The 13,106-nt window shown below is 40.5% G+C and overlaps 1 protein-coding gene across 21 annotated transcripts in view; it reads left to right on the top strand.

Annotated features, from left to right (window-relative positions):
- Positions 1–13,106, top strand: part of DNAH6 (dynein axonemal heavy chain 6) — a 192,113-nt gene that overhangs the window by 100,439 nt on the left and 78,568 nt on the right. For 20 of the 21 annotated variants that reach the window (XR_005600162.1, XR_005600164.1, XR_005600163.1 and 17 more), the window contains 7 exons: positions 1,357–1,503; positions 1,594–1,667; positions 3,644–3,798; positions 5,925–6,156; positions 10,587–10,739; positions 11,195–11,335; positions 12,299–12,541. Coding sequence is in view for 15 of the 21 variants with exons in the window: in XM_039543463.1 (XP_039399397.1) it covers positions 1,357–1,503; positions 1,594–1,667; positions 3,644–3,798; positions 5,925–6,156; positions 10,587–10,739; positions 11,195–11,335; positions 12,299–12,541 (1,145 nt within the window). In the remaining 6 variants the exon portion in view is untranslated. The remainder of the gene's footprint in view (positions 1–1,356; positions 1,504–1,593; positions 1,668–3,643; positions 3,799–5,924; positions 6,157–10,586; positions 10,740–11,194; positions 11,336–12,298; positions 12,542–13,106) is intronic. The other variant, XM_039543458.1, reaches the window with a different exon arrangement.

Below are 13,106 nucleotides of genomic sequence, written 5' to 3'. Positions count from 1 at the left end.
TATTTGTTTTTGCCCTCTGTGTTTTGTTTCCCCCATAATTGATTGTGCTGTTTCTAAAGATAAACGGAAGAAAGTGAAACAGCTCAGAGAAAGGCACCAACGACTGTAAGAAGTATAATTGGATTTACACACTTTACAAGAGATTGTGAGGACTAGGATTATTCAGATTCTAAATGAGAAAAGTTAGAGGAAGTTTAATAGACTGTTCACAATTATGAAAGACATAATAAAAGAGGAGTTGTTCTTCCTTTATTACCTGCCCCATAATAAAAGAATGAGTGGACATCTAAAGTCCCTAAAGAAATTGAAGAATAATAAAACTAATACTTAATTCAGCATATGGCCATCCTGTGGAATTAATAGTTGTAGGAATTCTTCACTTAGGGTAGACTGCTATGGCAGGACAGTTTTATTATTTATTAGGCTATCTAAGCTAACCTAATAAGATAATCAAATCTTATGCTTCAGGGCATAAAATGATTGATTGCTGGAGTCAAGAAGGAATTTTTTCCCTCCACGTATGATACTACGCAATGGGCTTGGTGTATTTTTTTGGGGGGAAGACTTATTCTTCCTCTGAAGCATCTGACACTTGTCAATATTGGAGGCAAACTACTTGATTAGATGTCTGATCCATAAAACCAGTTTTATGTTCCTAGTATTTTAATCTCGGCTTCTGTTTCACCTCAGTGCTTGTGTGCAGTAGATATTTTTATAAATATGATAAGAACATCATAAATAGTTTAATGATGTTTTGTGTGAAATAGATGATGTCGGTGGATGGTGTATACATACAATATTGTTAGAATTAATAACAAAAATAATACATTCAATATTCCCTCCACTTTTATTCTGCTGATCTTTCCTATATAGGCCATATCCTTTATTAACTTCCCAGTCGTGATTTTTTGCCACCATCTCTGTAAAGCTAGTCAGCTCTTAGCTCTGTTTCTGTATACATAATAATAGGAGCTTGATTGCTTCATTCCTGATCTTGTACTTTTGCTGTATTTACATAGAGAGGTCTTGCAATTTAATTACCTCATTCTTTCCTTCCTGCTACAACCGCCTCATCTTGTGTAAACATGCTCTCTAGTTGTTCATGTGTACTTCAATTTTCGGTGTAACACGCACCTTTTTTTCAATATATTTCTTTCTAATTAGCATCTGATCCTGTTGAGGCACTCAGAACCTTCAGCTGCCACTAAGCCTTTGCAGTTGATCCAGGAAATTCTCTTCACAATCATAAATTAGCTTTCTGATGTTTTTAAAAAGGTTTATTTCAACATTGTTTAGAAAGTGATGATCAGAATTTGTTATATTAGTGAAAGTGTTATTCATGTACTGTACACACAGGCATTCTCCAATGTGATCCTGGAGCAGTCAGAGACCAAACACAGATCTTCAGACTTTTTTGCCATGAGTGTCAGAGAGTCTTCCACGACCGCCTCATCAACAGTGAAGATAAACAGTATTTTCATTCTATGTTATCTGAAATGGCCAGTAAGGAAATCAACTTACTCAATTTGTATTATATTAGACATGCAAATATAAGTTACACAAACCTATCTAATCTAAAATTTTAATTTGTAGGCAAACATTTTGCAGTCCCAGTTGACCCAGATTACTTCGTAAGAAAACCAATCATCTTTGGGGACTTCCTTAAAGTGAGTCTATCATAAGCCTAAATTTTCACAGAATACTGTTTACTTTCTGTTTGCTTAGTTTGTCTAATGTAACTTCAGGGTTTGTAAAGTGTAGAGGCAAAATATAAACACTATGATTTCAGCATAAACGAATCCTAAATTATACGGGCTTGATTCACTGACGCAATAAGCAGGAACATCTCCACGGAAGTGAATAGTGTTGTGCCTGTTATACCAAAAGTGACTGTGGCCCTTTATGTTATATTTATAAGAGAAGTAGTCCTTTTGCATCTTGATAAAATGTCTGCATTAGAAAAAATGGGATTTCAACCTCTTTTCGGGGAACTAGCGTACTATTGTGAAAAGACTAAGCTGCATACAGATAGTCCTAGAACTGGTCCCCGTATATTAGGAAGAGGTGAATAGCCTTCTGCCTAAAAGTCAGATATAGTAGCTAATGTACTTTCACTGGAGGAAGTTGTTAATGTTTTCACAGCCTCTGTTACTAGTGACCAAAGAGAATCATTCAGACTGAGGAATGGCAAAATTTAAGAGATCCTAATTCTAAAATAGTTGGCTGAAATAAGTCTGGTTCTCCTTCATAAAGTTGCTTCCCCCCAAGATACCTGGGGACAAGAGGAAGTGATTTCACCAGGTACTTTCCATTACAGAATGCACTAAGAAATGGTAATAAAGGATAGCAAATATTCTTTCAAAGCAATATGGTATTCCAGGTAGATATTTGATCTTTGGATCCTGACGGGAATTGATTGGAAAGGAAGCCATCAGTGGTACAATTTATGACTCATGCCAAGAACAAGCTAAATCTTTAAAGGATATTTTTAAAAAGCTAGTGGCATTTAACAAAGATTATACTAGGAAAGGATTTAAGTTGCACCAAAAGCACTCAACTAGATAGATCAGATAGCAAATTGGGGGCAGTTTAAGGCAGGGGTTCTCAAACTTGGGCCGCGACTTGTTCAGGGAAAGCCCCTGGCGGGCTGAGCCGGTTTGTTTACCTGACGCATCTGCAGGTTCGGCCGATCGCAGCTCCCACTGGCCGTGGTTTGCCGCTCCAGGCCAATGGGGGCTACAGGAAGCAGCACGTGCCGAGGGATGTGCTGGCCACCGCTTCCCGCTGCCTCCATTGGCCTGGAGCGGCGAACCTCGGCCAGTGGGAGCCACGATCGGCCGAACCTGCAGACGCAGCAGGTAAACAAACCGGCCCGGCCCACCAGGGGCTTACCCTGAACAAGTCGCGGCCCAAGTTTGAGAACCCCCGGTTTAAGGGACAAATGTGCATATTAGCAAACATATCCAGGATAGATGCTTCAGTGACCTGTGGAGAGAAATTATTTCTCACACAGAGTTTACATGTTCAATTTTCATTCTTTTTCTCTGTACACCAGGACAGCTTTTACATTACTTGGACTCACTTCTGCAAGCAGTAACTGCTGCCTTGTAAGAAAATCTTTTGCAATTAGCCCCAGCTGAGATCTCATTATGATGTTTAATGGGTAGGGAAGGATTCATGTGGAATGCAGGTTACAACTGAGTAGAAGAGACTAGTAAGTGAGAGAAAAACACAACAGCTGTATTCTTTTAACTAAATGCTAAGGGTGATTTGGTAAAAAACGAGGTCTGGAGCATAGCTAAAAGTGTGATTAGAGGTCAGTTGCAAACTTTAGCCACAGGTATGAAAGAAGTGGAGAAGTGAGACAACTCTTAACAAACTGCAAAGCTAAAATGAAAATGGATTTAATTCCTGAATTTTTTTTCTTTTTTTCCCAATGAACACATTGAAGTCAATGGGAACTGCTGGGTATTCAGCACTTAGGGTGCCACTCAAATGTCTAACTATGAATTTAGGAGCCTACCTCTAGGACCCAAGTATTGAAAATCTTGACTAATAATTTGTGGAGATTTTAAGTACTATAATTTCTGTCCATTCATTTTGATCTCATTTCTCTTATTTTCCTCAAATAATTTCCTTTCAGATCGGCGCAGAAAAAGCTGATCGAATATATGAGGATCTGACTGATACGGAGAAGATTATATCAGTTTTACAAGATTACCTGGATGATTACAATATAACAAACTCTAAGGAGACAAAGCTGGTGTTCTTCCAGGATGCCATCGAACATGTTTCAAGGTACAGGACTGTTTAGTTAATACCTAGGCGGTATCATTGTTTTAAGGTAATAATCAGATCAGTGTAAACAAGTGAATTTAAGTCATTTTGAGAAGCATTTAAATTGTGTGACTAATCACAGGTGTATACACTGAAAAGATGTATTAAAATATGTACAGAATTAACCATGGAGCCCCTAATAAGCAAACATACTAAATTAATCCTGCCCTCAAATGTAAACTGGTGGTCAACCTGAGATGGAAGGAGGTAATTGTCAATCCATGAAAATGGTGTAATCCCATGCTGAACCCTGAATCAAGAGTGTGCCCAGCTGCATAAGTGGAGTGAACAGCCATCTGCCATAGCCCTCTGATCATCATGATACCCATGAAATCCTATGCTGCTTCAGAAGACTTGTCATCAACATAGACATTGAATTCACTGGGCACTGTCAGCCTCTGCAACTCCATTGGCACCTAGATTTTTACATATAGATTTAGGAGTCTACTTTAAGGCACCCAGACACAGAAGTTTTGATCCTAGTGAACAGAGAACCAAATATTCAAAACATAGTCTCCATTTGTGTATATGAACTTGGCAGATGCAAGCTGCGGCTAGACAGATACTGTGTGTTTCTGGAACAAATCTGTATACTTGTCACTTGTGCACACAAAATATAGAATTTACAGAAACTGCTTATGCGCTCAAACCAAACCAAGTTAAGTGCAAATCTTTTGCCATGTGTAAATTCTGTCATTTTAACAGTACACAAAAATTGTGTGTGCTAATATTCTGAACGTGCACAAATAGAGGCCAGATTGAAGAAGCTTCTTTGAAAATTTGGCCAACAATTGATTTGCAATGATGTGGCACAATTGGTAAAGGATTTAATCTAAAAGGGGAGGTTTGATGTTCATGAGATAAAGCTTCTAGACAGCTGAAGTCCTTCTAAAATCAGTCCAAAATGGAAATCAATGGTGCAGTCCATCAATATTAAACTTGGTTAAGTGGCATGTTCTCAAAGACAACGGAACGTATCTTGAAGTCCCTGTTCAGTCCAGACTCGACCTGTGCAGTTTATTTTCTCTACCCAGGTATACAATTATATATCTGTGTATTAGTATAATTCATAAATATTTAATAAGTATATGGCACATATTTACACTAAGGGTACGTCTTCACTACCCGCCGTATCGGCGGGTAGCAATCGATTTCTCGGGGATCGATATATCGCGTCTCATCTAGACGCGATATATCGCGCTCCCGAATGCGCTCATGTCGACTTCGTAACTCCACCAACGCGAACGGCGGTAGCGGAGTCGACATGGGGAGCCGCGGACGTCGATCCCGCGCCGTGGGGACGGTAAGTAATTCAGTATCAGATACTTCAACTTCAGCTACGTTATTCACGTAGCTGAAGTTGCGTATCTTATATCGATTTTTCCCCCATAGTATAGACCTGCCCTAAGACTCCCACCTCTCTACAGTGTAGAGCAACTTGAAGAGAGAGTAAATATAATTTATGCCCACTTTATGCTTCCAGAGCAGTGTAAATGAGAATAACACCCTGAATGTGCTTGGTAAAGTAAGCAATTAAAAAGAGTATTTTCCCAGTTGCCTGCCCTGTAAATTCCTCCTGCAAAAAGCCAAACAGGATTCTCCAGAAGTGTTTTCTTGGAAATTATCCATGGTAACTAACTTGTTGAAGTCAGAATATGTCAAAAGCGATTTTGAATGAAAGATTCCCTCTATTCGATAGCCCAGCTGGGTTGGGGGATCCAGGGTGCACTGAGTGGGTTTTGACTGCAGTGGGGGGATGCCAAAGGGAGATTGAGTTTTGGCTGGGGTGAACTTATCCTGAATTAATGCAGCTAGGTCGGTGTCTGAAATGTCCCTCCGAGCTTGGCTTGTGTGAGTCTGCATGTGTTCCCTGCCTAAGCCACTGGGCAGAGCAGGGAATGTTTTCCACTGGGCCCTTGGCATTGTGCAAGGGAGGCTTCCATTGTTTGGATTACAGAATTACAGGACTTTCACTATGGTATCACACCTGTTTGATGCTCCTGTGATGCCTTAATGAGACTCCAAGAAATAGTTGGAAAATTCTGTCATTTTTACTACTTTAAATTCTGTGCTTGATTTTCCTATAGAATTGCTCGGATGATCCGTCAGGAAAGAGGAAATGCCCTGCTTGTTGGAGTAGGAGGTACTGGCAAACAGTCTCTCACTCGACTTGCCTCTCATATATGTGGGTACAAATGCTTTCAGATAGAACTTAGCCGTGGTTATAATTACGACAGTTTTCATGACGATCTGAGGAAGCTGTATAAGATGGCAGGAGTAGAAGACAAAGATATGGTTTTCCTCTTCACAGACACACAGGTATGTTTAAATAGGTCGACCAGAAATGCAGTTGGCTTTATCATTAAAATGTTGTGGCATACGCTATAAAAAGCTATTTATTTTTATATGGTGTTGTTTATATGGAGTAAGAAAATGCTTTAGAGTGAGGATCATAAGCTTAAATCAATAAATACAATCTTATAGTAATATATAAAAAGAGGAAGCGACTCAGAGGAAGGAAGAGGAGAGTCCTTGGTAACTGAGGTAGCTACCTCCAGCTTTGGGGAATTATGGGAAAGGGGCACAGGAAGAAGGAAGAGCAGACTTGAGACTGCAGGTGAATATGGTGTCAGACAGGAAGAGTGGGCCAAGATTATGACAGGACCAAGGACAGAGTTTCAATCTTGTGGAATGGAAAGGATGAGTGGAAGGTATAAATCTTCCCCCAGAAGTGAAAAATGAGGTCAGTGGAGCTGTTCTGATTTACACCAATTGAGGATCTGCCCCATTGACTTCTTGTTCAAGGCTCTCAAGAAATATAAAGTGATTGATATTAGTGAAAACCAACGATGTGATCAAGCAGGATGAAAAAAGGACAGGTCATGATCAGAAGCCAGAAGTAAATAATTAACTATGCAAAGGAAGGTATTCTCAGTACTGAAAAAAGATACAAAATTCTACTTACCTTAGAAAAAGGTTATACTTTTCCTACTGAAATAGATCAGGGCATCTAAAAAATACATATGAATCTTACGATTTATTCCCTGAGCTCAGACAATATCATTTCTATGAATAAGCTTTGATCTGGAAGAGCGGGCTAGGTAGTGACTCACAAAATAAGCATGGCAAATATCCTGACCTTCCCAGTTTCTGTATCTGAGAATGTATCTGAATCCAGGTATCCCTGCTGTGTGTTCGTTAACTGCTGAGAATGGAAAATGCTTTTCCACATCACAGCTAATTTACAGGCATGCTTTTGTGTGAGCTCTGCTATGGAACAAGCAAAATGGCTCTCGTTCCTTTGGATATGCTAACTTCTTCTCTGTATACTTTCAAAGCCATACTTGCAAAAGCAGGTTCTCACATTTTGCCTTCAGAAGATTATTTTGCTAGGCTCCTATTTGTTAATAGGAACTGCTTCAACTTTGTGCTATAAAGCTTAGAAGTAGCCTCCTCTGAAGTTGTGATCAGTTCAGCAACTGTACAGTAAACAGCTTTTGATCTTCCTTTGGGAGCTGAAGGCTAGATTGTGAATCTTTTACTTCCAATGAGGAGCCAGTAATGATAAGTATTCCCAGTAATGGTAGTGGGACGCCGGGAGTGAGTAACTGCTCACCAATGAGAGTAGGGGGTTCTGACCCTGAGAAACTGTTCTTTGATTAGTGCTGGAACAACCACAAATCAATTACTTGGGCCAGGTTGGGGCTAGTCTCTGCACAAAGGAGAGGGAAGAGTTCAATTTACTGTTGTGCTCCCATTCAGTACCCACAAGGTGGGCTGAGCAGCACCGGCCCTGTTCCTAGCTAGCATCTCCACAAGCTGTTTGAATGGGGCTGGGGAGAGGGCAGGGTTGTACCCAACTCGCACCTGCGACCAATGTTGGCTATGCATAGCGTGGTACGTATATTGTACCCTCTCCAGTGGTGGCAGAGCCTACTGCTTTGGTGTGTGATTCTGGAGGAGTTCTGACAGAATGCCTAACAGGGACACCAGCTGCAGCAGAGCTCTCTGCACATGCCCCTGTGTGCTTCTGCCTGCTGAAGGCAGAGCCTAGCCCTTATCTGAATGAACATTTCCCTGGACTACATCAGGCAGCTTATTTCTTGCTTGACACTTTTCATTTCCTGTCTATTAAACCTGCATTCGGACGCTGTATAGAATTTATTTGACTCTGATTTTCTTGAGTCTTAAGATGAATAATAGAAAGTAATTTTAGTATATTCATTGACTTTTAAGGCTCACAGTTTTCACAAGTATGTTAATATTAACATGTACACTGCATGAAAGCTTGTTATATTTGTGCGAATGAAGTCTCTCACAAGTCCTTAGCATAATCAGTAGCTCTGTTTGACAAGGTGAGAAAATAGGTTGCACATAAAGAAACTACCACAAAGTCAGACAGCATTTGAAGAAGTGGATGGCATATGCCGAAATGAACTGCACAGGATCACTACTAGTGTAGGGAAAGCCAAACTACATGAAGAACCAAGATTCTGTACTATTCTCAAAATGCAACCGAATTCAGTGAAAATGAAGGAATACAATGTGAAAACCTCGGATCTACTGCAAAGAGAGATTTTGTTTCTGTGGAAAAAAAGACGTTGCAACCTCTGTTGCTCTTTACACATTTCACAGGAGTTTAGCTTCTGAACAGAGATTCTACTGGCATTATAACCTGTTGGCATTAGTGGTAGTTTATTGCTAAGTAAGAGCAATAAAGTCTCAATGGCTGGATGAAAAGTAGAAAATGACAGAAAATTTTAGGGATATGCTGCAAACTGACTTTCCACACTCTGTAGAGATATGAAATTTCATCTACTTGCTATTATGCTGTCTTCATGAGAGGTCAGAATATACGCAAAACCAGCAATAGTAGCAGAGAGATCTGAACCTGTTAGGTTCCTGATATGTGCATCATATAAAAAGTAGAAACCTGATTAAGAGGTAGAGTTTGCACAGGGTTGCTGGTAATTACCTGAACATTTTGCAATAATTATTAAAAATCTCTTTTGGTTAATCTGAAAAGTGGCAGTTTAACAACATCCCATTGCCATAACATGATACACTGACACAGCAAGGTTCAGCCTTTGTGCTGGTTACTCCAGGGTTTAATCACGCTCAGGGTTAAAAAATGGTACCTTATTTCCAATTTGAACTTTGTTAGCTGCTGCTTCTTCTAGACGTTTTCAGTTATTATGTCATTGTCTGCTAGATTATAGAGCCCTGAACCATCAACTGTTTTCTTCCTGTGTCGGCCCTCCTAGCCCATGATCAAGTTACCATTTCACCTTCTCTTCTCTAAGCTAAATAGACTGAGGTCCTTATGGGTATGTCAAGCACGAGCCTGAGACCAGGCTCAAGCCTAACGCGCCTTGTGTCCACACACCAATTGTGCTAACCTAGGGCTTGGACCTAGGGTCCCAGGACCCTGCAGGGCTGGAGGTTCTGAGCCCATGTTAAGCTGGGACCTAGGGTCCGAGCCCTGTTGCTTTCCTGTGTGTATGTGGCCCCAGCTTGATTTGGGTCCCAGAGTTCTTGCTCCCAGACAAGTAGCACTGCAGGCAACCAGCGCAGCAGCCAGAAGCACCATTAATGCCTAGCCGAACATGCTCCTCCTTCCTGCTTGTCCCACAGTTGCTCCAGCTTCTCCTCCTCAGGGCTGTGTGGAGCTTGCCCAGAGCAGGGAGTAAATTTGCCAGATGGGAGGTGGCTCTTGGCCACTGGGATGCCAGGGGTCATTCCTCCCCCAGCTGTGCTGAGCCGGGAGCACTGCCATTACTCCTCTCTGCAGGGCAGCTGCTTGTCCCCCACTCTGATCTCTGGCTCTTGCTCCCAGGCCCTACCTCCCCTGCTCCCCCCCGCAGCTGCAGTCTGCATGCTGTTACTTCAGTTAATTCCTCCTGTGGCTCTGGCTCTGGTTCTGGCTCCGGCTCCGGCTGCTTCTCGTTGCAGAGAAGTTTTGGGGCTGACTCCCACTCGCTGGCCTCACAGTGCACAGAGCCCGGGTGCCCCTGCACATGCAGCCTGAGGGAAGGCAAGGGGGTCCCGGGAACAAGGGACACAGAACGGAGTGGGGACCAAGCAGCTCCCACCTGTATGGGCTGTCCCTTAGGAGGTGGGCCACGGCAGGAGATCAGGCTGTGGGTGAGAAGAATGATCATATAAGTGGGATTATCTGATTATCTGATTATCTGCACAACAGGGAGGGCCGTCTTGTGAGGTACAGAGGGAGAAAAAGGCTTTTCACCTGTTCAGAAGCAGCTTCTTCTGATGGTTGGTTGGTGGATAGAAGTATTGGCCCTCAGTTTGAAGAGTTAATGCAAAACTGACTAATATCAAAATAGTAACGTGACCATGAGCACAATAAACTTGACCAAATGACAGATTCTACAGATAATATCAATAACTTTGAAAGACCTCAATCAGTGATCACACTGAACAGTGTGTGTGAATCAGATTAGAGGCCACACATTTGTCAAAACTTCTGGACATAGGGGAGAAAACAAATGGGGAAGACCTGTTTTGTTTCCTAGGTAATATTTTGATGGTATCTGTTTCAAATATTTAACAGATAAGGATTTTCAAATACATTTTTCAGTTAAAAACAAAGATTTTCTTACAATTTTTATAGCTTATGAATTCAGCACTGTTATTTTTATTTTCCTGATTGTTTTCTCCATATTTACACTTACAGAAGACACACACATTAATTCATTTGACATCTAATATTTATAAAATCTTATCTATAGATTGTTGTAGAGGAGTTCTTAGAAGACATAAACAATATTCTCAATTCTGGGGAAGTACCTAATTTATTTGAAAAAGATGAATTGGAACAGGTTCTGGCACCTACGAGACCCAAAGCTAAAGAGGCAGGAATACCAGAGGGGAGCAGAGATGAGGTAGGAGAAGTATTGCAAATATTAGTTTATTGTATCCAATAACATTGTAAATAGATGTTACTAAAATTCTTGTTTTCAAAGAATTAAGTATAGACATTCTAACACATGCCTTTTATCTGTCTCTTATTTATCTAACGTATCTAATATGAAAAGAGGAGAACATTACATTTTTTTAATGCTCAGGAAGATCAATTTCCAGGACTTTTAATAAGTACTTCTGTTCTGTCATGTGTGGACAAAATATGTATATTCCACCCTGGGAGAGAAGAGTTCATCTGTTCATAGACAATTTCTGAGACTAGCTATAGAGGTTAGAGATGGAAACGGCCTGTTAGATCATTCAGCCAAAGCAGGGTTGTTCCCTGCAGTACGTGACTGTACTAGATTTCCTTTGAGCAAACAACCTCGTTGTCATCTCCTTTATTTTTCCCGTATGCTGTGTTCTTTTAAAACAGGTATTTCAATATTTCATTAACCGAGTTCGTCAGAAACTGCATATCGTTCTCTGTATGAGTCCTGTAGGTGAAGCTTTCCGAGCGCGATGTCGGATGTTTCCATCCCTTGTGAATTGCTGTACTATTGACTGGTTTGTGCAGGTTCGTACTAAGATCCACAGAGTATTAACTTTGAGATGTCTCAGTAATAAACACTGCTATTATATATGCTATCTTATAAAAATCAAGTAAAAGTCTAGCCTCCTGAATGTCATCTAGGATTATGTGACCTATGTGTTAATTTTCAATGACAGTTAATTCCAAGATTCTCATTAACTAGAATATCTCGAATAACTGATTGTGGTTTCTACTCAGTTGATGATGATATATTGGATCCTGGCTTCTCCTTCAGTCTGAGACATTTGACAAAACCACAGGCAGCTCAGACTTGTCCACAGGGCTCCAAGGATTGACATCCTTTCATTCGTTGACCAGATTCTCTGCCTCCGGTGATGCAGACAAAGCAGTTCAGCAATTCTGCTTTATCCATTGCAGTCCTTGCTTTAAAAGCGGATATGGGAGCAGAAGCCAACAGTCTGCCCCGTCTTCCCCCCACACACACACACACTCTTTACTGTCCTGTAGGGGACTCAGATTTCCAGGGCTTTGGTCTCTAAAAGAGACAAGATGCTGATCTTGGTTTGGTCCCCTGTCCTCAGTCCTGGTGCAGCAAGCCAAACAGAGCAAGCTGAAGGTCTAGATGACCTTCTGAGGAGACACACAAGAGGATCACTGCCATGATTTCTGTCACCTTGCAGACTTTTGTTTTGTCATGAGATGACGTTCAATGTCTACATGGCTTGTAGGAACCATTAAATCCACCCCAGCCCACCAAGTCTTATCCAGAAAAATCTCATCAAAGGCTGGCCAGTTTCAATATCACTGGGCTTGTGGAATTCATAGGGCCATTTGATAAGGTTTTTTTAATATAATGTACTCTTTCTGCAATGATCTAGAGAAAACATATAGTTTGTATTGAGAATTTACCCTTTTCGCCACAAATGTTGGCTTTGACTGTGATGAAGTGAATGGCTGTTATTCAGATAATCTCTTTCCCTTTTGCAGTGGCCCAGAGAAGCACTTCTTTCTGTATCAAGGACATTTTTCCTGAATGTTGATCTTGGAAGTGACGAGTTGAAAGAGAAAGTTTCAGTAATGTGTGTAGATATTCATATGAGTGTGACTGAAATGGCAGATCGATATTATGCTGAGCTGCGGCGACGATATTACACAACACCCACTTCGTATTTAGAATTAATCAATCTCTACTTGACCATGCTGGGGGAAAAAAGGAAGCAGTTGGTTTCAGTAGGTTTAATTTTATTAAGCAAAAATCTCTGCTTATTGCATCTGAGAAATGTGTCTTACTTCCCCTCAGATTTTTGAATTACTTTTCCTTCATAGTGCAGCAGCTTCAGGGTTTACCATAAGTAAAATGGCTTGTAATTATTTTGTGGTAAACCAGCCCAATTTTCCTTTTCCAAGTACTGAATATTAAAGCAAGGAATTTTTAAAGTCTAGTTTACTTTCTACTATTGGTGCTTTTTGTTACCATTTTGCACTTCATTCACGTGGAAAATGAAAAAATATGAGTCATTTCACTTCCCCATCTCTTGTCCTAGGACAAGACACTTGGGATACAAACGTTGCAGCACAATGATTAAATCAAAACCAAAGAAAAACAAACAAACATTTTTATTGATTTTTAAACATTGCATCAACAGATTGCAATAATATTCATGTTTTTAAAATGTTTTATTTAACAAAAATCAATGTTGAGCCTAAACGTCTGGCAGCTTCTGTTTGATAAGCATGATCATGTTTGCCAATTTAGATGGTTTTTCTTTTATATCTGTATAAATATTGTTACATC

The sequence above is a fragment of the Mauremys reevesii genome, linkage group 6 (assembly GCF_016161935.1).
Source record: "Mauremys reevesii isolate NIE-2019 linkage group 6, ASM1616193v1, whole genome shotgun sequence".
Lineage (NCBI taxonomy): Eukaryota > Metazoa > Chordata > Testudines > Geoemydidae > Mauremys > Mauremys reevesii.
Note: the sequence above shows the minus strand (reverse complement) of the source record. Positions and strands in the feature narration are given on the sequence as shown.